The sequence below is a fragment of the Nesoenas mayeri genome (genome assembly GCF_963082525.1).
Source record: "Nesoenas mayeri genome assembly, chromosome: 26".
NCBI classification, from domain to species: Eukaryota; Metazoa; Chordata; class Aves; order Columbiformes; family Columbidae; genus Nesoenas; species Nesoenas mayeri.
In genome coordinates this window covers 1869942-1897924 of record NC_137552.1, presented here as the reverse complement: position 1 = coordinate 1897924, position 27983 = coordinate 1869942, and the positions used below count along the sequence as shown (strand labels likewise).

General features: G+C 53.9%; 1 protein-coding gene across 2 annotated transcripts; it reads left to right on the top strand.

Annotated features, from left to right (window-relative positions):
* Positions 1–68: 68 nt before the first annotated feature.
* EFTUD2 (elongation factor Tu GTP binding domain containing 2) lies at positions 69–25866 on the top strand. 2 transcript variants are annotated; one of them, XM_080360050.1, is made up of 28 exons: positions 70–240; positions 471–576; positions 1639–1804; positions 2244–2322; positions 4839–4914; positions 5862–5927; positions 6175–6210; positions 7014–7104; positions 8032–8114; positions 8573–8739; positions 9595–9719; positions 11277–11340; positions 11691–11781; positions 12244–12379; positions 14047–14174; positions 15147–15340; positions 15470–15581; positions 15776–15916; positions 16285–16386; positions 17458–17540; positions 18591–18677; positions 18959–19085; positions 19939–20026; positions 20989–21107; positions 22162–22256; positions 22992–23145; positions 24067–24174; positions 25356–25866. In XM_080360050.1, the coding sequence occupies exons 2-28, from the start codon at positions 472–474 to the stop codon at positions 25449–25451; spliced, it is 2919 nt and encodes a 972-aa protein (XP_080216176.1). In that variant the 5' UTR covers positions 70–240; position 471; the 3' UTR covers positions 25452–25866. The 2 variants fall into 2 exon arrangements, with proteins under 2 accessions (XP_080216177.1, XP_080216176.1); XM_080360051.1 differs by lacking the exon at positions 22992–23145 and having other exon boundaries at positions 69–240; positions 25356–25488.
* Positions 25867–27983: the final 2117 nt, after the last annotated feature.

Sequence of the window (27983 nt, the reverse complement as noted above, 5' to 3'; positions counted from 1 at the left end):
GCCTGACAGAATCGGCCCCGCCGCCCCGAGCGGCTCTGCCCGGCCCGAGGCCACCGAGACCCGCCGACACTGTTCCCGGCCTCGTCCGTCCCGTCCGGCTCTTCCCAGGCGGAAAAGGCGGGCGCGTGGGGCTGTGTCACGACAGGCGGCGCGGGCGGCCCGGGGTCCTTCTACGGCGGTGTCGGTGGCGCCGGCGGCGAGGGCAGCGCGGCGGGAGAGAGCGGGAGTGGAGCCGAGCGGGTGAGCGGGGCCGGGGGGGGCGGTGGGCGCCTGGCGGGCAGGCCGGGCCCTGGGAGCCCGTTGGGGGCGGTGGGGCGGAGGGCGCCTGGCGGGCAGGCCGGGCCCTGGGGCCGTGCGGGGCTCCGGGGAGCGGCGGGCGGGCCCGAGGGTGGCGCACGGTGCGAGGCCGGTGAGGCGGCGGGTGCTGGGGGAGCCCCAGGTGCGCCGTGTGACCCTCCCCTGTGCCCCAGCATGGACACCGACCTGTACGACGAGTTCGGGAACTACATCGGGCCCGAGCTGGACTCGGACGATGATGATGACGACTTGGGAAGAGAGTCCAAGGACCTGGACGAGGTGAGCGGGGGGACTGAGCGTCCCGGGGGAGCCTCGTCCTGCCCGGGACCCCCCGGGTGAGCCCCGCGGGCTTCGCCAGCTGCCGGGGGTTCCTTCCCCGCGCTGGGCTCAGATTCTGCTTTGAGGTGTTGTGCGGTGGTTGAGTTTGGCTCCTGGGAATCAGGGTGGGTTTGGTGTTTAAAGGATTCAGCAGATCAGTTTGTGTTGAAGGGACGTTCCCAGCCCCCCCAGTGCCCCCCTCGCCATGAGCAGGGACATCTGCACCAGCTCAGGGTGCTCAGAGCCCCGTCCAGCCTGGCCTGGGATGTCTCCAGGGATGGTTCAGCCACCACCTCTCTGGCCAACCTGGGCCAGGCTCTCACCACCCTCAGGACAACAATTCCCTCCTCATGTCCAGCCTGAATCTCCCTCCTTTAGTTTAAACCATCACCCCTTGTCCTATGGCAACAGCCCCTGCTCAAAAGTCTGTCCTCTGGGAAGGAAAACACAAAATCTTGGCTTGAGTCATGATTAGAACTGGGAGCTGCATTTGGTGTTTTTATTTGTGTGAATGGAGGATCCGTATCCATTCCATGAGCTCTTCAAGCCTTTAGTAACACACACAACTGCGGGGAGCTCAGCTCCTTGGTGTGATGGTAGAACGAGACCCCACAGGCTCTAGAGTAGAGTGGGGAGGGCAGCAGAGGCTGCTCCACCACACTGGGGGAGGAGCATCAAGCACTGAGGAAGCCCCATCTCGTGTCCTGTTCCTGTAGTTCCTTGGAGTTTTGTCATGTGGGTGAGCAAGGGGTGGGAGTTGTTGCCTGTGCAGGTCTCTCTGTGGATCTTCTTGCTGTTCGTTTTCAAGGTGCTGCTAAAATTTGGCAGGAATAGGTGTGTTCCTTGCAGAGGAACCTCTGCAAACCACTCTGGGCTGGGTGGGAGGTGCTGGGGCCGCCTTGGTTCCCTGCCTGGGTTTGTGTTTCTTTCCCCGTACAACACCAAACCCGCCCTTCCTGGGGTGCCCGGTGTTTGTAAAGCGCTTTGGTGCCGGCGGCAGCTCAATGTGAGCGTTGGTTGCAGCTGGAGGACGATGACGATGATGATGACATGGGGGACCACGACGAAGACCACCCGGGGATGGAGGTGGTGCTGCACGAGGATAAGAAATACTACCCCACCGCCGAGGAGGTGTACGGACCCGAAGTAGAGACCATCGTACAAGAGGAAGACACACAGCCCCTCACTGGTGAGTGGTGGAGGGAGGAGAGGGCTCTCAATGGATCCTGGGGAAAGGGAAAATAGTGTTTCATTCTGTTTTAATGCCCCTTCCATATTCCCTCTCCGACTTGTCTGTCCAGCATTGCGCAGATTAGGGCGCTCGGGATTCTTACAAATGCCAAACCAACTGTCTTTTGAACGACAGATATTGAAAAATGCTTTAAAGATGCTTGAGGAGAAGTAAAAATGTGTCGAAATCATCTCATTTGACCCCTCTGTAAGAGAATAAACTGGTTCAGTTGGAAGGGACCGGCAACAATCCTCTGGTACAGCAGCTTTTATAAAAAAACTGAGAGAATCTGTCAGCTTGAAAATCATGTTTTTGTCTGCAAGAGTGTCTGTGACCGTTCCTGCCGGGCTCAGGGTCTCTAGAAACAGCCGTTTATTGTTCTTTCTCTTGTTTTCAGAGCCAATTATTAAACCCGTGAAAACCAAAAAGTTCTCTTTGATGGAACAGACGTTACCGGTCACCGTCTACGAGATGGAGTGAGTTGGACGGGGGGGCTGACGCGTGGCTGTTGGCTCGGGCCATCTGTGCTGCGATTTCCTCGCTGGCTGTTGTTCGCAGGCGGATTTTGGGGGGCAGAGGGTGTGTGCTGCGTGGGGGAGGCAGATTTGGGGGCATTTGCTTTGTTTCTTACCAACACCAGCACAGAACTGCGAGTGCAGCCGTTTCCCAGACTTTAAATGAAAAACAAGAGGAAGACAGTACAAGACCAACTATTTTACAGATATTTTCCCTCCACAGCTGCAGCACAGGGCTTAGTTTTATGAAATAAAACGTAGCTCTTACCTCGACGGCTGATTTAGAGCTTGATAATCAAAACCCTCATGGTGCGGATTTGCTGAAGTTCAGTTTTCTTGACTGGCTCAAGAATATTTATACAGTCGACGTGTGGCGCATGTTGGGGCATTTTGGGTCGATCCCAGTCACTGCTGCCTTAAATTAATTCCCATTTACTCCAGAGGAGTTTCCAGGGGGAATTTTCGCGCCGCTGGTTGTACGTACAGCCGTGCATAGATCAGCATGACGCTGCAGTGCAACTGTGCCCAACGGTCCCTTTGGGTTGTGTCCCACTAGGGTTGGGAGCAAACCTGGAAATAAATCCAAATGAATTTCAGATTCACAGAATGGACTGGATTGGAAAAGCCCTCAGAGATCATCCAGTCCAACCCTTGGTCCAACTCCAGTCCATTCACTAGATCATGGCACTAAGTGCCATGTCCAATCTCAGTTTAACAACCTCCAGGGCCGGTGAGTCCAGCACCTCCCTGGGCAGCCATTCCAATGCCTGACCACTCTCTGCACAGAATTGATTCCTAATCTCCAGCCTCAATTTCCCCTGGCAGAGTTGAAGCCCATGGCCCCTTGTCCTATTGCTGATGCCTGGGAGAAGAGCCCAATCCCCACCTGGCTAGAACTGCCCTTCAGGTAGTTCTAGAGAGTGCTGAGCTCAGCTCTGAGCCTCCTCTTCTCCAGACTGAACAAGCCCAGCTCCCTCAGCCTCTCCCCATAGGGCTCGTGTTCAAGTCCCTTCCCCAGTCTTGTTGACATCTCACACAACTTTGGTAAGGAATAAAAACACCCATTTACTTTCTCTATTACAAATATAATCTCAATGCCGGCTTTTTGCCGACGGGCAGAGGGCTCCGTATCCTTGTGTGCGCCGCGGTTCTGTACGTCGTCTATTTGAGGATGAACAGATTGAGCTGCGTGAGCGTCTCGTCAGGCTCAGCTTCCACACGCCACTTTGGGGCTCGGCAGAGCTTTTCTCCCATTTTTAACAGCCGTTTTCAGGTGTAGATCCCAGACCTGTGTGCCGAACACACCCCGGCGTGCGCAGTCACCAAGGATCCTCTTATTTTCCAGCAATAACATTTTGCTGGAGTTCGTGTTCTGTCACTTGGATGCCCAGGACCTTTTTCTCCTCGGGGTCATGTTCATCGATCAGAGACTTTTCGATCTGGCCAGATTTAAACCACAGAGCCCGCTGGGGCTGATTTTTCTCAGCAGCCCCTTTTGCTCTTAGTGACCTCTTCTGTTCGTTATCTGCCGCCTTCCTGATCCCCGTGTCCTCTGCTCGTTCCATCTCTAATTAATTCCTCCTCGTCCTGTTCTTTGCTATAAATGGTTCGGATGGGGCCAAGAGAAATTCCCTGTGGGACGCAGCCAGAAACCTGCAAGCTCGGTATTGATTTCCCATTTAGCCTTATTTTAAGACCAATAAGCAAGCTTTTAATCAGTATTATCATTGATTTTTTTATTTTTTAGCTCTTAATCAAAATGTTGTGCGTTAAGAAGTCTGCAGCATTGGTGAAAATGAAATCTTTTTAAACAGGAGATGATTTGACAGCGCTTATTTTGTGCGGACCCACAGCAATATACACGTGTTTTATAGCCTCCCGTTATTGTTTCGAGGCGTTGGTAATTTAGGAGCTCAATTATATTTTGGCCGGGATCCAGGCAGAAGTGACTGGACCCTCATTTCCCAGCTCAGCTGTAGCTCTAAAAAGGTTTACATTCTGTTCCTGTTCCCTCGAGTCCCTGCGAACATCACTGTTTTAAGACCTGAAAAGCAGAATTAATGGCCCGCGGAGCCCCGTGGCCACTTTTTAAAACTGCGTGGGGTGCTCGTTATCCAGCTCTCTGATTAACTTGATGACCTGCCACTATTTGAGTGGAAGTATTTCATCATCTGAATATGTGGATGTGACTTTTGCTCTAATACTGACTAGAAGAGACGAAAAATCTTCAATAATATTCCCTTGCTGGCAGTTTTACCAGCTCCATATCCTCCCACCCACTGCCATCTGTCTGGGACTCCAACTCTCTCGTCCTTCCCATCTGGAAGGTGGGATTCGTCCTCCGCAGGGCAGCGCCGGAATGAAAGTTTGGAGAGGATTCAGGGGGCACCTTGGAGAGAAAGCAGAGCTGAAATGGCACCTGCTTTTCTTAGACACGGCAGAAGCCTCCAACAGTCTTTTGTGTTTCGTTCCTCCAGTTTCCTGGCAGATCTGATGGACAACTCAGAGCTTATTCGGAACGTGACGCTGTGCGGGCACCTTCACCACGGCAAGGTAGCGGGAGGATCCCGCGGGGATCGGGTGGTTTTAACCATTGGTTTGGTGCTCAGACTGTCGCTCCTGAGCCCTCCAGCTCTCAGCAGTGCTCACTGTCCACTCCTCTTGCTTTTATCTCATAGAATCACAGAGTATTTTGGGTTGAAGGGACCTTCAGAGTCCACCCAGTGCCCTCTGCCATGAGCAGGGACATCTGCACCAGCTCAGGGTGCTCAGAGCCCCGTCCAGCCTGGCCTGGGATGTCTCCATGGATGGTTCAGCCACCACCTCTCTGGCCAACCTGGGCCAGGCTCTCACCACCCTCAGGGACAACAATTCCTTCCTCATGGCCAGCCTGAATCTCCCTCCTTTACTTTCAAACCATTGCCCCTTGTTGTATCGCAACAGGCCCTGCTCAAAAGTCTGTCCCCATCTTTCTTATGGGCCCTTTTTAAGCCCGGAAAGGCCGCACTAAGGTCTCCCGGAGCTTCTCTTCTCTTCTGAACACCCCAACTCTCTCACCTGTCCCCCAGCAGAGCTATTCCAGCCTTGGATCATTGCTGTGGCTCCTCTGGCCCCTCACCAGCAGCTCCATGTGTGTCCTGTGCTGAAGACCCAGAGCTGGACCAGCACTGCAGGGGGGTCTCAGCAGAGCAGGGCAGAGGGGCAGGATCCCCCCAAGCCTGCTGCCCACGGGGCTGGGGATGCAGCCCAGGGGACAAATGACCTGCTGTGCTGTGAGCACACAGCCGGCTCATGTTGAACTTCTCCTCAACCAACACCCCCAGATCCTTCTCCATGTGGCTGCTCTCCACCCCTCCATCCCCAGCTCCTCTGAAGGTCCGTTTGCAGGTGGAAATAATAACATGCCCAACTTTCTTTGTCCTACTGCTGGAGGGACAGGGTTGTACCTGTGTTTTCTGAACACACTCACCTCCTTTCTCACGTGGTTTTGTGTTTTTCAGACGTGTTTTGTTGACTGCCTGATAGAACAGACACACCCAGAAATCCGCAAGCGCTACGACCAGGACGTAAGTGAGCTGTGCGTGTTCCTGCCCTGGAACACGGGTTGTGTTGTACACTCGGAGGGCGCAGGATTGTACGTGGGGAAAACGAGGTTTAGTGATAAGAACATAGGGTTGGGAAGCCAGAGCTCAGTCCTGATTCTGTCTCTGTCACCTGCCACCTTCACCCTGTGTAAAGAGTTATTATGTTCTGCTTCAAACTCGATATTTGCTACCAATATGTGATATACCGGATTTTGTTTTGTCTTTGCAGCTTTGCTACACTGATATATTGTTCACAGAGCAAGAGGTGAGTTCTGTACAATAAGCAGTGACTTTTATCCAGTTGTCTCATGCTTTACTCATAGTTAGTTACTACTGGCAGATTCCTCTTCGATTTTAGCATCTTCTTATGCTTTCCATATTTTGATTATTTGCTTTATCAATAAAATGATAAGTAGTTGGGCCAGTAAGATCCCTGGTCCAGCTTTCTTTATCAGGACAACCTTTGTGATTTTGAAAATCTATAGCAGAGTTACCCCAGCATATGGGAAACTCTTATTTTCTTGGACAGAAAGAAGTGGAAGGGGTTGGCAGCATTAGAGGCTGAAGAGAAGAAGTATGATTTCAAAATAAACATATTTCTCCTCGTTTCCTTCGATGGGAACTCTTAGCTCTGCCTCCGTGTGGTTGGGAATCTTATTTTGTCCTACTCGCTGAATATTGTCATGACCAGAACAATCCTATGAAGCATTTTGTTCTTTTAACGCTTTACTTCATACTCCGGGGGGGTCAAATCTACTTTGTGGTGAAACTTGATAACAGCAGAAGGGCGAAAGCACAGGAAAAACAAGCGTTTGATGCCTCTGGGGTTGTGTCTCATACTTCCTGAGCTGAAATGAGGCGGGGATTGTGCTCCCCAGTCTGAACCAGTATGGGTGGAGGAGCAGAACTGGGGACCGGAGGTTGTTCCTCCCTCCCTGGGTATGGGAGGTTGGGTTGGGTGGATGTTCTGTTTTCCGTCTCTCTCATTTTTCCTCGGCCATCTTCTACATCTTTACATGGTGATATGTTTTTTCTTTTAACGGATAATCCCGATTTCCTGCCTTGCAGAGGGGAGTGGGGATCAAGAGCACACCGGTGACTATTGTGCTGCCGGACACCAAAGGAAAGTCTTTTCTCTTCAACATCATCGACACCCCAGGTGATTGTGTAATCCCGCTGAAGGCAGCGCCACGTGTGGGGTGGATATGTGACCATATGAACCCAGATTTCTCATTAATAAACCCCTTCGGTCCGCTGGACGGTGCTGAACAGAAACGCAAACAGGGATGGTCAATGAGGGTTTCAAAGAGCTTTGTCTCAGGTTGCGGGTTTGTGTAGTGTTGGCTCTCAGAAAAGCAAAGAATCTGGGCCCCGAAACGTCAGGGATTCGGCTGGAAATGTCACTTGGGTGCCATGAAACCTTGAGACTTTTTATTCGCAGGTGCGAACACACATTTTGTGTGTTTTATAGACGATCCCAGCCTAGTCCTGAGCCTGCAGCTAAATTCCTGCTTCCAAAATCACTCCCAGCTGTAAGGACTGTGCAGCTGGCTCTTAGTCAGGCTTATGTCTCCAATTAGCTGACCTAATTGAGAGCTAATGAGGCTGAAAATGTGTTTTGCTCAAGTATACAAGGAGCTGGATTTTCCAGGTATCATCACGCACAGCGGGAACGGAGCTTTTCTTGCCCCAGAGTGCAACTCAGCAAGTTCCCTCCAGCCTCTGACAAGCTTCTGAGGGGGAAAATAATCACGGATCAACTTGTTGTAAGAAACTAAGGCCAAACTTTAGGAAAGAGGGTCTTGAGACACATCTGTTGAGTCGCAGCTTGAGATGCGGGAGGTTAGAGCGCAGGAGGAGGCTGGAGGGAGAGGCATCTGTTGTTCTTTGGTGCAAAGTCATCTCCCTCCTTTCCCTGAAGTACTTGCACAGAGCTGTGAGAAAAACAGTAACAAATGTGCCTGTTGAAGGAGTTGTTGTGTTTATTCTCAAAAAATAGCGTTAAAGCTGAAGCGGATCCCCACCCCTCTGCACTGCCGGCATCAGGACTTACTCTGGTTCTCATCATTGTTTTGTGTTTTCGAAGGTCACGTCAATTTTTCCGACGAGGTGACAGCCGGCCTTCGCATTTCGGACGGTGTTGTGCTCTTCATCGATGCGGCTGAGGGGGTGAGTGCCGGTGTCTCCTGGGGTAACATCCAGATCTCTTTCTCTGGGCGCTTTGATCCCGCCTCCATGGGTTCAGCTTTCCACGCTGAAGGGATTTTGGAGGACGGTTTGGGAAGCGAGAGTGTTTTCCAGCCAAAACAGCGAGTCACGCTTCTGCATCCAGGGCTGACGTGACAACCTGTACACCGATTATCTAACTCACTTGCGTCTCCATCCCCAGGACACCTAAAATCGAGCAGGTTATTTACATCAGGGATGCCCAAGGGGGTAGAATTGAAGGAATTCGGTTGGGTTAGCACCTATTTCTGTCTTTCTGGAGGACTATCTGAGTGCTGGTGGCCGAGTTCAGGCTTTTCCACCCCCATGCAGCGTAAGGGTCGCTGCTCTGCCTGTGACACCCCAGATGGCGTTTTGCAGAGGGCTCTTCCCAGCGGTGTTGGTGCTGGTTATCCCCGCAGGTGATGCTGAACACGGAGAGGCTGATCAAGCACGCGGTGCAGGAGAGGCTGGCGGTCACCGTCTGCATCAACAAGATAGACCGGCTGATCCTGGAGCTCAAGCTGCCGCCCACCGATGCGTATTACAAACTGCGGCACATCGTCGACGAAGTTAACGGCCTGATCAGGTACGGGTGGTGGGGATGATGCTTCCTTAGGGTTTGCTGGCCCTGTTCTTTTGTAGTTGTGTTTCTTTGCCTAAAACCCCACGAGTTTATCTCTTGATGTGTTGAATTATAGAAAACAGGGCAGAAGAACAACCGGAAATCCATCTTAGCCAAAATATTGAATTATACAGGAAGAGCTGATCCTGCCTGAATTCTGGCAAACTTCTCGGGATTGGCTCTTTCTCCCCCCATTAAAAAGTAGGGAAAGTGGATGTATGACCGGAGTGTGGAGATTCTGTGCTCCCAGATGTCTCAAATACACTGAGATTGTCCAGGCTGTATCCTTATTTTGGCTGTGACTCTTATTTCGGTTGGAAAAGACCCTTAAGATCATGGAGTCCAACCATAACCCAACTCCACACTAACCCGTGTCCCTGAGAACCTCATCCACACGTCTGCAGAGATGGTGACTCCACCACTGCCCCGGGCAGCCCGTTGAACTCATTACAACTGGTTCAGTTCTATCCCTACATTATTTGCCTTGGATCATCTTTTTCCTTGCTTGATTGACCAACTTTGCTGCCTGTTTTTTAGGGGAAGAAAAACTCTGACCTAGCAAAAAACACAAAGCACTTGTGCTGGTAACTTATTAGCTCTAGGTCTCTAAATATTTCTTTGCACACCAATGCTTAGAGGTTTATACTGACCCTGAAATTTCAATGGCGAGTAAACTGCAGCTGGTTTTAAGATGCTATTTGGCAATGTAGAAGCCTTGACTATCACATACTGGTGTGGGAAGTGGATTTAAGTGTCTTCCTTGGTTCGTAACATTGATTTTGTTTCTCTTTCTTGTCTCTGACACCTGTCGCCTCTCAGCATGTATTCCACCGACGAGAACCTCGTTCTGTCTCCCCTTCTGGGCAACGTGTGTTTCTCCAGCTCACAGTACAGCATCTGCTTCACGCTGGGATCTTTTGCAAAGATTTATGCAGACACATATGGTGAGGATTATCCAGAAACCTTTTACGCTTTAACATCTCGTTTCCCAGCCTTTTTCTGGTGAGGCTTTCTGAGCCTTTCAGCTGCACAAACGTAGCCAGTATGTGCACTCTTGAATTTCTAGGCGTTGAGAGGTGCTGCAGATCTGAGCCCTGAGTGGTAAAAAGCAAAAATACTGTTGCTTTTAACTAGCTAGTTTCTCCTGATAAATGTTTCTTGAGTCAGAAGCCAATGTTTTATACATACCCTTAAGCAGCAAAACAAGTCCTGCTGTGGCAGTTGAAGGCAAGTGGATGTGTCGTGCTTTCCCTCTGCCCCGAGCAGCTCAGGAGCGAAGCGGTTAAGCTCGACCTGCCTTTTCACAAAAGCCTCTGGAGCCTGAGACTCAGCTGCAGCCGGGTGCGAGCTTGGCCCACGAGGTTTTGCACTCTTGCCCTCTTTCTTTTTTAAGAAACTGTCTTCTGCTGGCTTTGACTTAATTTCCCGTTCCCCAGGTGCCCGCTCAGGGCAATCTGCCGCTTGGAAAAGCGCGGCCTTGTGCTGGCCTAACCCAGGCTTTTGAAGTCTCACACCGGGGAATTCGGGGTGATCTGCTGCAGCCGCGAGCAGGGGAAGGAGGATGTTGCAAAGCAGCTGGTTTAGCTCTGGCAGAGCAACGAGCCTGAGGGGGATGAAGTTGTAGAGGTCAGGGACTGACGTGTCAGGGCTATCGCGCGTCCTCGTGAGTTTGGAGAAATAAATGAGCTCCCTGGTTGTCGCAGCGTTAACTGCGAGGGTAATGCCCCTTCTTTGCGGGGCTGATAAAGATGCAGGCGCAGTCAGGAGGAGACGTGATCCGCGTGGGGCAGACACGAGCCGAACGGGTGCTTGAAATCAGTAACGTTCGACGTGGCCACCAGGGATTTTATGTGCAGCCACCGCACTTCAGCTAACATGAGTTATAGGAGTTTAACTGTCAAAACCGCAGCCACCGTGAAATTTCTTACGCTTGCACATCTGCCCAAAGGAAAAGCTTGTTTGGGAACTGCTGTAAATTATCACCGCTGTCTTATTCTTTGTAAATCTACCGTGACAGCTGAGCGCTGCCCTGTTCCTTCAGCGCTTGGGTGTTTGGCCGTGTGCTTAGCGCATCAGCCGAAAAAGAGAAGAGAACCTGGAGATGTTCAGCAAGGCAGAAAACGCTCGCGATGAGCCTGCGGGGCAGATGGGGTGTGAGCCGGCGCTGCACCTTGGCACCGCGGCGTGAGCGGCAGGAAAATGCAGCAGATGTAGCCGGGTTCCTGCAGCGCGGCGTCTGGCGGCCCCGCGCTTCTCGGCTCTAACCTTGGGTGTAATTAACAGTCGAAATGTTCCTGAGAAGTCAGTGTGTGAACTGGCCTCGCTGGGCTGTTTTCTGCCCACCTGCTCAGGGCTTAATCATTTATTCAGAATTAGGACCAGCATCGGTCCATTAAATCGGATCCTCAGGGTTGTTTTAAAAGCCTCAACCCAAAGATTTCCAAGATGAGAGAAATCCAGAGCCATCTGATAGACTTTTGTCATTTGCTTTTTCCCTTTAGGAGACATCAATTACCAGGAGTTTGCGAAGCGGCTCTGGGGTGACATCTACTTCAACCCGAAGACGTAAGAAGCCTGTTTAAATGTCTATTTATTGCTGGGTTTTTTCCTCCTTTCCCTGCAAAATATGGGCAAGATGCCCACCCAAGGTCCCTTCTGGCCTTAGTTGTCCTGTGATGGAGTAATATCTGGGAATGGTTGAGTGAGGCTCCTGCTTGGTGTGAATCCACGTGGTTCTTTTGAAGCCCATAAGCAGGAGCAGAGCCTGCTCTGGCTTCTTTTGGAGCACATGCGACTCCCATGTCCGTGAATGCTTCCCAGGGGGGTGTTGGGAGGGAGAAGGTGACCTGGGGAGAGCAGGGGCCGTGTTTGCAGTAGTTCTTGCTCCTCATATCTCTCCTTGTTTCCCCCAACAGCCGCAAGTTCACCAAAAAGGCCCCAACGAGCAGCTCCCAGCGCAGCTTCGTGGAGTTCATTCTGGAGCCCCTGTACAAGATCTTGGCTCAGGTGTGTGCTGGTTCCTTCTCCCCGCAGCTCCCGGCAGGAGCAGCCAAGGGCTGGACACGATGCGATGGTGCGGCTGGTGCCCATGGGACTCAGCTGTCCTGCTATATAGTGTGATCTTCAAAGATTTCTGGGTTTGGAGAGCAGACCAACGACGAGCAAGCCTGTAACAGCTGCTCCTTGCAAATATAACCTTATATTGCACAGTTAGAGCTGCCTTTGCTTTTGTTAGTGTGCCTTAATATCAGCCGAGTGATAATGATGATCTTAATGGTCTCAAAGATGATCTTAAGGGTCTGTTCCAACCAAAATGATTCTCCAATAGTTTGACCCAACCGGTTTTTGTGTGAGCGCTGAACCAGGGCAGGTCAGAAGCCCCGAGGGTGATGCTGGTGAAGCTGCACCTGGGAGTTGTTGGCTCTGACACTCACAGTGATGCTGAGCGTGGTCCTGCTTGCCTTGCAGGTGGTGGGGGACGTGGACACGACCCTGCCCAGGACGCTGGATGAACTTGGCATCCACCTGACCAAAGAGGAATTGAAACTGAACATTCGGCCCCTCCTGCGGCTCGTCTGCAAGAAGTTCTTTGGGGAGTTCACAGGTAAATGCTGTTGGTTTTCCCCTCTGCAATCTTCCTGATACCCTCGTCTCACATCAGCAGAGCTCAGCGCTGTGGTTTAACCCGAGCTTCAATACAACCACGACAGCCGCTCACCCGCTCCCTCCCCAGCCCTCAAATAGGGGAGAGAATTGAAAGGGAAGGGAGAAACTTGGATTGAGAGAACATAGTTTAATAAATAACAAAATACTAATACGCTGCTAGTAAATAGATATATAATAGAAATAGAATATAAAAAAAAGATACTCAATGCAATTCCTCACGACCTCCAGCCAGTGCCAGGAAGCAGCGCCTGGTCCTGAACAGCTGATCCCAAAGAGAGAGAAAAATAAAGGCAGAAAGGCCCAGAGGCCGCTGCAAAATGGCAGAAGGCTGAACTAAACATACTGAGCAGAACTCCCCCAGCTCTGACAAAAAGAATGAAGAAGCAAGAGAGAGAGAGAGACCAGAAGGTCGTGACACTCCTTAAATATGAAGCCTGATGTTAACGGGCTGGAACACTCTGATCGCTCAGTCTGGGTGTCAGTCCAGCTCTGTCTGTCCATCCCCTTCCTCGCTGCCTCACACCTGTGGGCAGAGCTCAGAGTGTCCTTGGCTCTCAGACCGGAGCAATTAAACACATTAACTCTGTGCTGGGCTGTTGTCTCTTGTTCTCAAAGTCCAACAATGACTGTGCTAGCTAGGAAATAAGAAGATTTCTAACTGCACGAAGAAAATTAACTCATTTTCAGCCAAACCAGCACGGTGTGTTACAGCCAGGGAAGGCTCATTTCTACAGACGCCTTCTCAGCTTTCCAAATCTAAAATACTAAACCATTATCAAAATACTAAACGAATTGACTAATTGACAGGAAGCTCAACATGAGCCAACAGTGTGCCCAGGTGGCCAAGAAGGCCAATGGTGTCCTGTCCTGTATCAAACCAGCGTGGTCAGCAGGACAAGGGCAGTGATCCTTCCCCTGTGCTCTGCACTGGGGAGGCCACACCTGGAGTGTTGTGTTCAGTTCTGGGCCCCTCAGCTCAGGAAAGAGATTGAAGTGCTGGAGGATCCAGAGAAGAGCAACAAGACTGGGGAAGGGACTTGAGCACAAGCCCAATGGGGAGAGGCTGAGGGAGCTGGGCTTGTTCAGTCTGGAGAAGAGGAGGCTTAGAGCTGAGCTCAGCACTCTCTAGAACCACCTGAAGGGCAGTTCTAGCCAGGTGGGGATTGGTCTCTTCTCCCAGGCATCAGCAATAGGACAAGGGGCCATGGGCTTCAACTCTGCCAGGGGAAACTGAGGCTGGAGATTAGGAATCAATTCTGTGCAGAGAGTGGTCAGGCATTGGAATGGCTGCCCAGGGAGGTGCTGGACTCACCGGCCCTGGAGGTTTTTAAACTGAGATTGGCCATGGCACTTAGTGCGCTGATCTAGTCAATGGACTGGAGTTGGACCAAGGGTTGGACTGGATGAGCTCTGAGGGCTTTTCCAACCCAGTCGATTCTGTGATTCTGTGACTTGCCCAAAGCACAGCTCGAGACACTGCTGACATCTTCCTCATTGCTGTGTGCGCACTGCCGTCCGAGTGGCTTTGTCCTGTGTTCATTGGCGTCTGTTTCTTTCCTCTACGCTGCTTACTCGTGTTCTCATGCAGCATTATGACTTTTCCAGGCTTTGTGGACATGTGTGTGCAGCACATCCCTTCCCCGAAGGTGGGAGCCAAGACGAAAATCGAACATACATACACCGGTGGCGTGGACTCTGATCTAGGGGAGGCCATGAGCGAATGCGACCCTGACGTAAGGCAGCTCTTCTGCTTTGCTCCGCGTGTCCCAGAGCGTGGCAAATACGCCCTCCTCGCGTTGCCCTGACAGGGCAGCTGCCTCCCAGCAGCCATCCGCACACATTTGACTGCCAGCGTTTCGAAACCTCTCATCCGATACTGAAACAAATCTCTTTGCTCTGAGAAACTTGCGCTGCCTGCCAGGGCAGCCTTGAGAGAGAGAATTGTTTGACAGCGTTCGGAGGGGAGCTGCGCTAGGTCAGGACTTCAGAGCACGTGGGAACTGCGGGGTGATTTTGTGTCCTTTTGCTGCCTTTTTGTCCCTTTTCCTTGAAGTTTGATTCTCTCTCCAAACTCTGAGCGAACAGATCTGAACTCTCCCGATTAAAATAGCCCCATGTTAGTTACTCAGCACCTTTCGCATCAAAGCCTTGCGAAAACCTTCCTCCTCAAACAGCTTGTGCTGAGCTGTCAGAGTTGTCTCAAGCCACCAACGCCAGCCAGCAGCTCAGCGAGGAACGTGCCCCTGCCTTTTGCTCTCATGTCTGGAGACAAAATGAAGCTCTTATTTTAATGAGTTGGGATTACTCATGTAAAACTGAACAGTGGTGACTGTCACCAGATCGCCAGTTGTGGAGTGACCTTATGGGACATAGAGCTACGATCTGCAGGGGCTCGGGTGCTCTGCCCTGAGCTGGTTTGCAGCCCAGCAGGTGACATTTGTTCTCCTGGCCTTGTCCCAAACGCTGTTTTCTGTTCCACAAGAGGGAGGGGAGCTCCAGTAAAGTCCACCAAAGCCATTCCGGGGTCTCCGTACCGGCTAAGGCTTCCAGTGAAAGGAAATACAGGACTTTGCAAGTCAAAAGGAGTATTTCTAAATTCAGCCTTTTAATCCTTTTGTATCCATGAGCCCTACCAGGTCTGTGTCTGTTTTCTTGACCAGCTGTATTTTGAAAGAGGCTTATTTCTCTCCCTTTTTCCCAAAAAGGGTCCTCTGATGTGTCACACAACGAAAATGTACAGCACCGACGACGGCGTTCAGTTCCACGCCTTTGGCAGAGTGCTCAGCGGTACCATCCACGCCGGGCAGCCCGTGAAGGTCCTTGGGGAAAACTACACCCTGGAAGATGAGGAGGATTCCCAGATCTGCACCGTCGGACGCCTCTGGATCTCAGTTGCGAGGTAGGGAAAGCTCCGGTGACTTGTTCCATTGAGAGAGGAGTTCCTGCTGGGGACAGGGACAAGGACAGTGCTGCAAGGGCCTGGAGCTGGCGGCAGCAAGCGCTGCAGTGACAGTCTCCGGCTTTTTAGGTACCACATCGAAGTCAACCGGGTTCCTGCTGGCAACTGGGTGCTGATTGAAGGGGTGGACCAGCCCATTGTGAAGACCGCGACGGTCACGGAGCCGCGGGGCAATGAGGAGGTACCGTGTGGGGCTTATGGAGCCGAGGTGATGGAGCACAGCCCAAAAGCTCCAGTAGTGAGGTTAAAGAAACCTTATCTGGGAGGATCGAGGGCGTAGGAGCCACCAAAGAGAGCAGCTTCAACCGCTGCATCTGACTCCAGCGGCCAGCGATTGATGCAGAGACCCAGCTCTTTGTCCTTATCTGGTTTCAGGCTCAGATCTTCCGTCCTTTGAAATTCAACACCACATCCGTCATCAAAATCGCTGTAGAGCCCGTCAACCCCTCGGAGCTCCCCAAAATGTTAGATGGTCTCCGCAAAGTCAACAAGAGTTACCCCTCGCTTACTACCAAGGTATTGCTGGTGTACTTGTGGCTGTTTGCAGCTCATGCTGTGGGCTGCCTTGTAGCCCGATCTTTAAAGTAAATGTTTATTTACTGTGGCTTGTTTTCTTTGTTGTGGGTATTTTCATGCTGTTGTGGTTGAGCTCATAAATCACGTGGAAATAGCAGAAAACTGTAAATGTAGCAGAAAACCACACACGGTGCTGTGCCAGGGAGCACAGCAGCACTTCCTGCTGGAAAAGGCTGTGGGAGGTTTCCTTGGGGTCGCTCTGATCCCAACCAGTTTATTTAAAGCTGATCCTTCCTGGGGCTTATGTAGGAGCCTGGAAGGGCCCGTGGGCAGTGACGTTCTCAGTGAAACCCTCGCTTGTCTTGCAGGTGGAAGAGTCTGGGGAGCACGTGATCCTGGGGACCGGGGAGCTCTACCTGGACTGCGTGATGCATGATCTGCGCAAGATGTATTCAGAGATTGATATCAAGGTGAGAGAGGTTTTCACAGCTGGGGAGTGGGTTTTGTGCCCTTATCTCGGAAGAATGAGAAAATGAACCGAGCTGAACATACCATATGAATATTTTCAGGTGTTTTTAAAAGGAGAAAAAGGGCCGTTAGGATGCAAGGGCTGTTTGTACCAGCACGGGGGTGGCCAGCAGGCCCAGGGCAGTGACCGTCCCTGTGTTGGGACCTGGGGAGGCCAAACCGCCAATCCTGGGGGCAGCTCTGGGCCCCTCACGCCAACAAAACCCTTGAGGTGCTGGAGCGAGTGGAGAGAAGGGAACGGAGCTGGTGAGGGGCTGGAGCACAAGTGTGATGGAGCGGCTGAGGGACCTGGGGGGTTCAGCTGGAGAACAGGAGCTGAGGGGAGACCTTCTGATCTCTGAACTGCCTGAAAGGAGCTTGGAGCCAGGGGGGTCGGGCTCTGCTCCCCAGGAACAAGCGCCAGGAGCAGAGGAAACGGCCTCAAGTTGCGCCAGGGGAGTTTGAGGTTGGATGTGGGAACAATTTCTTCCCCCAAGGGCTGTGGGGCATTGGAACAGGCTGCCCAGGGCAGTGCTGGAGTCACCAGCCCTGGAGGGCTGGACAGACGGACATGAGGTTCTCAGGACATGGGGCAGTGCCTGGGGTGGGGAATGTTCAGACTCAGTGATTTTCAGTGTTTTCAAACCAAAATGAATCCCTGATCTTATGAAAAGTAACTTTACTTTACAGCTTGACTCTGTCAGACCAGTGTGACTGAGCCTGCAAAATGGCTGGGACAGGAGTGCGTGAGCATGTTCCAGCTTTGCCTGTGCTTCAGCCATGGCCTGGCTGGCATCAAATAAATAAATTAAGTATAATTTTTCATACTTGGAATTAGTTTTAAACGTTCCTGTCTTGTTCGAATGAAGGAATAAGTAAATGTGTCCGTGCAGGCTTCAGTGGGTCACACATGGGGCTGATTAAAACCCTGGCAGATGAACCAGATTTTCCCGTAGGTGTTCGAAGGTTTCAAACAGTCTCTTCAAAACAAAAAAGTGCTTGGTAGCCTCACAGGTGTGTTGTCATTAATGCAGGTTGCCGATCCAGTGGTGACATTCTGCGAGACAGTGGTGGAAACGTCCTCCCTGAAGTGCTTTGCGGAGACACCCAACAAGAAGTAAGAGCCCATGGGCGAGCTGGGCGGTGGAGACGGGCAGAGTGCAGTGGGGATGGGACTTTACCCCCTCCCCAAACTTTTAATGAGCAAAAACTTTGCCTTCTCTTATCCATACTTAATCTTGAAATGGATTTGTTCCTTCCTGGTGGTGCGCTGGGGTTCTTCCTCCCCCAACAAAGCGTTACAAGTTGAATGTGTTTGAAAGAGGGAGACCTGGAAGGGAAGGTGGGCTGAATAACCAGGGTGAAATCTGGGGGCACAGGAGGTTGGAGCGGGTTGGTCTCCTCCGCAGGAACAAGCACCAGGAGCAGAGGAAACGGCCTCAAGTTGCGCCAGGGGAGGTTGAGGTTGGATCTGGGAACAATTTCTTCCCCAAAGGGCTGTGGGGCATTGGAACAGGCTGCCCAGGGCAGTGCTGGAGTCACCATCCCTGGAGGGGTTTAAAAGGCGTTTAGATGAGGTTCTTAGGGAGGTAGTTTAGTGCTGGAGTTGGGTTATGGTTGGACTCGTTGATCCTGAGGGTCTCTGCCATATGCTGAAGGTGACTTTCCTGTGTTCCCCCATGGTTTCTGGTTCTCACCCTCCTCTATTCCGACACACTCTCTCCACGTTTGCAGCCTAATTTAAGGGAGCAGAATGGTCCCAGTTTTATGTCAGGCTTTGAACTGTTGGACACGTGGAGTGAGCTGCTCCGGGGGCCGGTTCCTCGCGTTGGTGGGGCTCTCCAAGGCGTGTGGGACACAGCAGGCGCTGGCTCTCATAGGAACATATTGCTGGCCCACGAGCTCCCTCGTGCCGCCCGGGCGGGCGCTGGACACCGGGCAGGAGGGACAGAACCGCGCTGTCCCTCAGCAATCTGGAGCCGAACAGGCTTCAGAGAGCAGTTGTTAAGCGCCCGGGCTGTCTTTGCATGCAAGACGGTAACGGCGAAGGACACGGGCGGCTTCCCCTCCCTCGCTGTGTTCCAGGCAGCGCGCGATCCCCCAGGTCCTGCCGATTACTCCCATTGCCATCATCCCGCAGACTAATTGCGACTGTCTCTCTTCTCAGGAACAAGATCACGATGATCGCTGAGCCGCTGGAGAAGGGGCTGGCGGAGGACATTGAAAATGAAGTGGTCCAGATAACGTGGAACAGGTGCGACCACTCTGGGGAGGGCAGGAATCCTACAAGCAAATAACTGGGGGGATAAAAAGGGGATGTGGCGTCTGCAAGGTGCTCGGTACCGGCCGGCAGCTCTGGGCAGGAGTCCTGGTCCAATATTCCCAGGTATTCCGGGATCATCCCTCCCCAGCAAATTATTTGCTCCACATAAAAAGCTGAAGCGTTTTATGGCTGAAGGGACCAGGGATGTAAATATGTTGTGAGTACAGGTCAGATACTTGTTTTCTAAAGTTTCTTCTCTTTTTCTTCTACAGAAAGAAGCTGGGTGAATTCTTCCAGACCAAATACGACTGGGATTTGCTGGCTGCCCGTTCCATCTGGGCCTTTGGGCCGGACGCCACTGGCCCCAACATCTTGGTAGATGATACGCTGCCCTCGGAGGTGAGAAACACGGGCAGGGGGTGTGTTTGAGGGAGACGTTTGTCCTGCTCCTTCCAGAACCTGAAGCAAGGTCCTTCCTTTCAGGATTACTGTTTTGGAAGTTATTTTCCCTAGGTTTCCCAATTTAGAGACTCGGGCAGGGGTTCAAGAAACTCTCCCAAAATAAATATATTATTTGCAAGGTAGCTCAAGCTGGGACCTCAAATAAACAGAAGCTTATGCAATTATACCCCTCCAATCCGAGCCTCCTGCCCCCCTGTGTGTCACTCCAGGCCAACTGCAAAATTAGAGTCTGGAGTCTCCCTGTTCTTCATTAATCTCTTTGTTTTCACCAGGCGGGCAGTCCAAGGCCCGACCTCCAGCTGCTACTTTGCACCTGCAGCTGGAGAACAATAAGTTATTGGCAGCAACCAGAACATTCTGGTTTGTCTTCTTTTAGATGCTGTTCTGTTGCTTTACTTCTCTCCGGGGACGTGTCTCCCCTTATCTTCGAACTTGAACCACTCTGAGGCCTTTTTTGCTTAATGAAGCAGAAAGTTCAAAAGTTTACAGCTTGCAGTCTAAACAAACTTACTTACACTAAGGGAATTTTATATAAGGAGTTTCTAAGAATAATTCAATAAGCTAAGGCAGTCCATTCCCTAACAATTACCGAAATATGGACTCGTTTAATTTGTGGCGTAGGTGCTGAGCTCTGCAGATGATGCTCCTGAGCTGTGAGAGGGATGGATGGACGCTGGGGGTGTGGGATGTCACTGCTGCTCTTCTAGGAATGGGCTGTTAAATACCAGGGGCTGTCCGTTGCTGCCTCCCGATGCAGGTGTGGTCTCTGAAGCTGTCTGTCTGTCTGTAGGTGGACAAGTCGCTGCTGGGCTCTGTGAAGGACAGCATTGTGCAGGGGTTTCAGTGGGGAACCAGGGAAGGGCCTCTCTGTGATGAACGTAAGTAGGACCTGGGGGGAAGTGGAGCTAATAATATACTTTAAGTTCTTCTGTCTCTTAAGTGTTGAAGTGATTTTGCTGGTGTGGTCCCTCAGTCATAGAATCACAGGATGGTTTGTGTTGAAGGGACCTTCAGAGCCCCCCCAGTGCCCCCCCTGCCATGAGCAGGGACATCTGCACCAGCTCAGGGTGCTCAGAGCCCCGTCCAGCCTGGCCTGGGATGTCTCCAGGGATGGTTCAGCCACCACCTCTCTGGCCAACCTGGGCCAGGCTCTCACCACCCTCAGGGACAACAATTCCTTCCTCATGTCCAGCCTGAATCTCCCTCCTTTACTTTCAAACCATCACCCCTTGTCCTATCACAACAGTCCCTGCTCAAAAGTCTGTCCCCATCTTTCTTATGGGCCTCTTTTAAGTCCAGAAAGGCCTCACTAAGGTCTCCCGGAGCTTCTCTTCTCAGCTGAACACCCCAACTCTCTCCCCTGTCCCCAGCAGAGCTGTTCCAGCCTCGGGTCATTCCTGTGGCTCCTCTGGCCCCTTCACCAGTTCCCTTCCCACACCACAGCCAGGGACAGCACTGGGAATGGGTGACAAGGGAGATATAAGAACCTCCCTGTTTTTTCTGGCTGCAGTTGCCACCCAGACACTGGCACTTGCCATCTGCCTGCAAGCCAGGGCCTAATAGCTGGCAAGCTGGCTCCCAGACCTCGCCTCTGCTCCTCGTGTAATTCAGGTGCAGATCACTGAGCACCCTGCAAGATGCGCTGCTGAATTGTTCACGTTTGATATGCAGGGTTAGGACATGGTCATACTTTCCCCGCTGGAATTAAAATTAGGAGACCTTGTGTGGCTCCAGGTCTTTGTCTGGATGTTTGCTGTGTCTCTGGGGATGCACGGTTGGTGCTGGTGTGGCAGAGAACATCCTCCTCGAGTCACTTACCGTCGTTTCTGCCCTTCCGCAGTGATCCGCAATGTGAAGTTCAAGATCCTGGACGCTGTGATTGCTCAGGAGCCCTTGCACCGGGGCGGCGGACAGATCATCCCAACAGCCCGGAGAGTGGTCTACTCCGCGTTCCTGATGGTGAGGACCGCGCTGTGCATGACGGAGACCGACGCTCACGCTGCGCTGGCTCCCGCGGGCCCCAAGGAGTGCGGGTGGCACATGTGCTGCCGTATCTGCCCCAAAGACATCAGTGTAAACTGACTCATTTAGTAGGTTGAGAGAGGTTCTCCTGCCCCTCTGCTCTGCCCTGGGGAGACCACACCTGGAATCTTGTGTCCAGCTGTGGCCCCTCAGTTCCAGCAGGACAGGGAACTGCTGGAGAGAGTCCAGCGCAGCCACCAAGATGCTGCAGGGAGTGGAGCATCTCCCGGGTGAGGAAAGGCTGAGGGAGCTGGGGCTCTGGAGCTGGACAAGAGGACACTGAGGGGGGACTCATTCCTGGGGATCAATATGGAAAGGGGCAGTGTCAGGAGGATGGAGCCAGGCTCTGCTGGTGACAACCAGGGACAGGACAAGGGGCAGTGGGTGCAAACTGGAACACAGGAGGTTGCACTTAAAGATGAGAAGCAACTTGTTCCTGGTGAGGGTGGCAGAGCCTGGCCCAGGCTGCCCAGGGGGGTTGTGGAGTCTCCTTCTGTGCAGACATTCCAACCCGCCTGGACACCTTCCTGTGTAACCTCATCTGGGTGTTCCTGCTCCATGGGGGGATTGCACTGGATGAGCTTTCCAGGTCCCTTCCAACCCCTGACATTCTGGGATTCTGTGATTCATTCATCCATTAATGTTTCCAGTGCCCTTGTGGGCTGGCAGATGGGTTTTCCACGCCGTCACGTTCCAGCCGGGCTGCAAACTTGTGTGCATCTGCTCTGTCTCCCCTTTTTGCTGCTGTTCAGCTTGCTGGGAAGGGTGGGCGTGCGGGAAAGGGAAGCATATGACTCATGGCCAGAAGGAGAAAAGCTCCTTTCAGCGTTGGTTTGACGTCGGTTTGGGCAGCTGTGGGGCTGCAGGAGCCCTTTGATCCCCAGTCAGGCGCTGCGTTTGACCAGAACACGCCAGTCCCTGACTCTTAATTGAACCCAACGGTGTTTGCGCTGCTGGAGGCTCAGTGGCTCGTGTCCCTTTGTCCCCACAGGCCACCCCTCGCTTGATGGAGCCCTACTACTTTGTGGAGGTGCAGGCTCCTGCCGACTGCGTGTCTGCGGTGTACACGGTGCTGGCCAGGCGGAGGTGAGCTGCGAGCTGCCACAGACACTCACAGTCCTGGCGCTGCTTGGGAAGTGAGGGGAGAGGGGGAAATCTGTGAGAAGTGACCGCTCAGGGCTTCCCCCACTGATCCCAGCCCACGGAGAGGGGGATGCCCAGGGTCACACGCAGCCTTCGGTTTGCGCCTAGTTCTTCCCCTGTGTCAGAGCAGGGAAGATATAAAGGGACATGAGACCCCACAGGAGCGCTGTGTTCAGCTCTGGAGTCCCCAGCACAGGACACACATGGACCTGCTGGAGAAGGGCCAGAGGAGCCCCAGGAATGATCCAAGGCTGGAACAGCTCTGCTGGGGACAGGCTGAGAGAGTTGGGGTGTTCAGAAGAGAAGAGAAGCTCCAGGGAGACCTTAGTGTGGCCTTTCTGGACTTAAAAGGGGTCCATAAGAAAGATGGGGACAGACTTTTGAGCAGGGCCTGTTGCGATACAACAAGGGGCGGTGGTTTGAAAGTAAAGGAGGGAGATTCAGGCTGGACATGAGGAAGGAATTGTTGTCCCTGAGGGTGGTGAGAGCCTGGCCCAGGTTGGCCAGAGAGGTGGTGGCTGAACCATCCCTGGAGACATCCCAGGCCAGGCTGGACGGGGCTCTGAGCACCCTGAGCTGGTGAAGATGTCCCTGCTCATGATCTTTAGGTCCCTTCAGCACAAACCATTCTATGGTTCAGTGACACACAGGCAGACTAATCTCTTGACGTGTTGACAGAGGCCACGTGACACAGGACGCTCCGATCCCGGGCTCTCCTCTCTACACCATCAAAGCCTTCATCCCAGCCATCGATTCGTTTGGGTTTGAGACAGACTTGAGGACCCACACACAGGGACAAGCTTTCTCACTCTCCGTCTTCCACCACTGGCAGGTGAGTCTGCCCTGGTGAGACGAGACGAGGGATGCGGTAGGATGAGGCAGAGCTCAGTGCTGCAGCTCACAGGACAGGACAGCTCCTCTGGGGAGCATCCCCAAAGGTCTCAAGTTGGGGAGATTTGTACGCTGGCTGTTAAGTGTTTGCCAGAAGCCAGGAGTCACATCACCCTTTGTCCTAGCGAGGGAGTGCTGAACGCTGCTGCTTGCTGAGCATAAGGCTCCTTTGGTGCCTGGAGAGGGGACATCCTTGTCTGGGAGAGGGGAAGCGGTTGAGTGCACCCGGTGCTCTGCAGCCTGGGGAGCAGAGCTTGGAGCAGGGTTTGAGAGATGGTGTTCCACACTTTGGCGTTGCCTCTCACACAAGGCTTTTTTTTAAACCTGTGGAAAACAGAGTTTGGGATGGAACTTTATCCTCTGGTTTCTTCCCTGACTCAGGCAGGTTGAGTCCTGCCGAGCTGCCGCCGCAAGGTGCACAGCTGCTCGTAGTGCACCGGCGGGGAGCAGCAGCAGCGACTCAGCCCCCAGAGCAGACGTAAAGGTCGGGATATAAAAGCCTGAGGCTTGGATCCGGAGGCATCAACACACCCGACTTCTCGAGAGGGCTGTGCTGACTGCGACCTGCGTGGGCTGTTTGCTTAGCAGGCTTTTAGAGGTCTCGATACAGCAGCACGTGGGGAAGGTGGGATGTGCTCTTGGCTTGGGTTAGCAATGCTGTATTAGTGGCTTCTCGCAGGCACGAACACCAGTAGTGACGTGACAGTTTTTCTGTGCCAGGAGAGCAGATGGGGTGTCGAGGCTGTCACGCTGAGGCTGGGGGTGTCCGCAGGGCCATGGGGTGTTTCCCGCTGCAGTTCAGGGTCTCCAGGAGGTTGAATTGACCCCAAGATCGCTCTCACATCCTGGCGCTGTGTTTCAGATTGTGCCTGGCGACCCCTTGGACAAGAGCATCGTCATCCGGCCCCTGGAGCCCCAGCCAGCCCCACATCTGGCCAGAGAGTTCATGATCAAGACCAGGCGCAGGAAGGTACGTTCTGGGAGTGATCTCTGTGGCGTCCGTCTGTCCACCTGTACCAGCAGCTGCGCTGTTGCAGTGTTGTCCCTTGGGTGTGCCACGTCCCCTCTGTGTTCACAGAGTGGACCTATGTCCTTTGTGCACCGGGACTTCCCTCGCTCTTGATCCCCCCAGTGCTGCCTGTTGGTGCCTGAAATCGTCCCGTGAATTAAAGAATCATTTTGGTTGGAAAAGACCCTTGAGGTCATCGAGTCCAGCTGTTCCCCACCCCTGGCACTGCCCCGTGTCCCTGAGAACCTCATGTCCATCTGTCCAGCCCTCCAGGGATGGTGACTCCAGCACTGCCCTGGGCAGCCTGTTCCAATGCCCCACAGCCCTTTCTGGGTATCAAGCTCCCCGTTGGGAGCGCAGGGAGCTGGTACGTGTGCTCAGCAGCAGCAACCACAGATGGCAGCTTCCTGAGAGACTGGGCTGCAGCCCCAGCCCCACGGGCAGCAGGTTTGGGGGGATTCTGCCCCTCTGGCCAGACCCCCCTGCAGTGCTGGTCCAGCTCTGGGTCCTCAGCACAGGACACACATGGACCTGCTGGAGAGAGGCCAGAGGAGCCACAGGAATGATCCGAGGCTGGAACAGCTCTGCTGGGGGACAGGTGAGAGAGTTGGGGTGTTCAGCTGAGAAGAGAAGCTCCGGGAGACCTTAGTGCGGCCTTTCTGGACTTAAAAGGGGCTGAGAAGAAAGATGGGGACAGACTTTTGAGCAGGGGCTGTTGTGACAGGACAAGGGGTGATGGTTTGAAATGAAAGGACAGAGATTCAGGCTGGCCATGAGGAAGGAACTGTTGTCCCTGAGGGTGGTGAGAGCCTGGCCCAGGTTGGCCAGAGAGGTGGTGGCTGAACCATCCATGGAGACATCCCAGGCCAGGCTGGACGGGGCTCTGAGCAACCTGAGCTGGTGAAGATGTCCCTGCTCATGGCAGGGGGGGGCACTGGGGGGACTCTGAAGGTCCCTTCAACACAAACTGTTCTGTGATTCAAGTCACTGATCAATGCCTGATCCCTTGGAAATTCTGCTACCTCCCTCTGAAACCTGAACATTTCTCTCAGTGTGGGACAGCAGCGCTTTTTGTGGGATCTCAGCCGCAATGGCGATGAGCGGCCGGAGGAATAAGCTCTGGTTTTGTGCTTACCCTGCAGGGCCTGAGCGAGGACGTGAGCATCAGCAAGTTCTTCGATGACCCCATGTTGCTGGAGTTGGCCAAGCAAGACGTCGTCCTCAACTACCCCATGTGAACGTGCTGCTGCGCCATGCGGGCTGACCCGAGTCCTGGCCGGTGTCTGTCTGTCCTTCCCACCTCTGGTCACCCTGCCCTGGCTTCTGGAGCTCGGGGCACGCAGGGAACCGCTCCTTCAGGGCTCTAGAAGTCCCCGGGCATTTTTGGGCTGTGCACTCAGTGCCTGCCGCCTACAGGGAGCAGCCCCAAGCGCTGATACTTTTTGTGTTGTTAGTTTTCAGCTGCTGTGGCCTCCAGCGAGGAGATTTTCCCTTTTGCTCTCCCAGGCACATGGGTTATCCCCAGCTGCAGCAGAGCAGCGTGAATATGATGTCAGGATTACTAAGGACTGAGCCTAAATGTGCATCAAGCATTTCAGCTTTGCCTGGGGTGTTTTGCCTTGGGCAAGGCAATCTTTGGGCAGCTGAGGGAGGTGGGGATGCTGGAGCGGGGTGAGAGGCAAATGTGGCTTTTTTCCCTTTTTCATGCACCTTTCCTGAACCCTTGTAAACATTTAATACAAAATTCCAGGTGGAGCTTTGTCTGATTGCGCCGGGAAAAAGCAGCGCTGGGAGAGACTCTGCTGTCACCGGTGCTCAGAGCACACGCTGTCCCCATTCCGCGTGTCCCCCCCGCCAAGGGCTCCGTGTCCCCCAGCCATCCCAGTCCCACCAGCCCAGGACACTCCTGTCCCACACTGAGATTTTCTTCCTTTCTCTGGGGCTCTGACCGTGTTTTCAGGGCTCTCACCAGCTGCTCGTGCTCTGGAAGGTTTTTGTGCTCCCTGTTCTGCCTCGGGACTCAGCTCCATGTCTCTCCCGAGCTGTGCGGTGAAACCAGGGCTGGTTCACAGCTGGGGACATTTACACCCTCTGTGTCCTCTGGCGCTGCTCTGCTGCTCTGAGATGTCCCTGGGCTTGCTCTGAGATGTCCCTGGGCTTGCTCTGAGATGTCCCTGGGCTTGCTCTGAGATGTCCCTGGGCTTGCTCTGAGGCCACTGTGCTGAATTTGGCCATGGCTGCCTGGTCCAGCCCAGATTCACCTCTGGGAACCTGCCCCCGAGCATCCCCACGCTCACAGGGGCTCAGGACGGCTCGTGGGGACACACAGCACCCCAGGAGCAGAAGGTAAAGCTGAGATGCCCCCCCAAACCTCCCAGCCAGCGGTGGAAACTGGGAGGCACTGGGCTGCCGTAGGCATTGGGGGACAGGAAGCAGCACCAGGAAAGCGTGTCCAGCCGTCCCGTGGTGAACCAGGTCTGTGGAAACTTGATATGGCGGGGGGATCATTTGGGGCCCCCACCCACTGGTGGGGCTTGGAAACTGGGGAGGGGACAGGATTTCCTGCTGCTGCGGGGACACAACGTCACCCCTGTGTCCCGGTGGGAGGGTGCGTGGGGCTGGGGGTTCCAGCTCTATCTCTGGGCTTGGCCTTTCCTGCGCGCAGGGCTGTGGGGGGTCCCCATCACACCCCACATCCGTCCCGGCACCACAGTGTCGCCGGCAGCGTGTCCCCCGTGCCCTGGGGTGCAGCGGGTTCAAGCCCTGCCTGGCGCCGGGAAGAGCTGCCGTACCCCCCAACCCCCCCACAGCCTTGTCAGGGCTGCTTTTCACCCCCCAGTACATCCCAGTGCCAAACTGGGCCCCTGGGAGCACCCCCGGGAGCTGCACAAGCCCCGAATTGCTGCAGCGGGTCGGCGCCCGCGGGGCCGGCAGCGCTCGGTGCCGCACGGCACGTCCCCACGCTCGGGGGTGCGACCCGGGGACAAGCGCTCGGCTGCTCCGTCCCATTGCAGCGAGGGGTTTTGTCCCAGGACAGGGACACGTGTCGTTGTCCTGGGGTGGCTCTGATCCCAACCCCAGGCTCTCCGGGGCTGAAGTGTCCCGTGGGGGCACCTGCGGGCATCACCACCGGTCGCAGATGAACAGAACGCGGGGTGCGCTGCCCGGGGTTCCCCGCGGCTCCGAGCACCCCGGGGTGGCGGGACACACGGGGCGGGCGTGGGAAGGAGCCGGTTCTCACGCAGCTGTTCCAGCAGCTGGAAAACGCTGACCCGCGGTGGAGCCCGAACCCCGGCCCTGCGCGCGGGCTGGGAATTTTCCGCGGAAGCAGCAATTCCATGGGAACGGGGCCGGACCCCGACGCCTTCCCAGGCCAAGGACCCGTGCTGGGTGCCCCGGGGGGGTAGGTAAACTGAGGCACGGCGGCACAGGGACCTGCTGGCTCCATCCTTGGCGTGAGTTCATTGGGGATCAGCACCAGGACCCGCCAAGGGAGCAAATCCCCCGTCCCCAGTGGGGTGACAAACAAGGAGTGACACTGCACCGACCCCTCGCTTGTTGCCCTTTGTCACCATCCCCACTGGTTTCACAGTCCCTGAGGGGACGCGCTGCCCTGGTCCTGGTGTCCTTGTCCCCATCCTGCTCCTGGTGTCCTTGTCCCCATCCTGCTCCTGGTGTCCTCATCCTTGTTCTGCTCCCAATGTGCCCATCCTGCTCCCTGTGTCCCCAGTCCTCATCCTGCTCCCAGTGTCCCTGTCCCCATTGTGCTC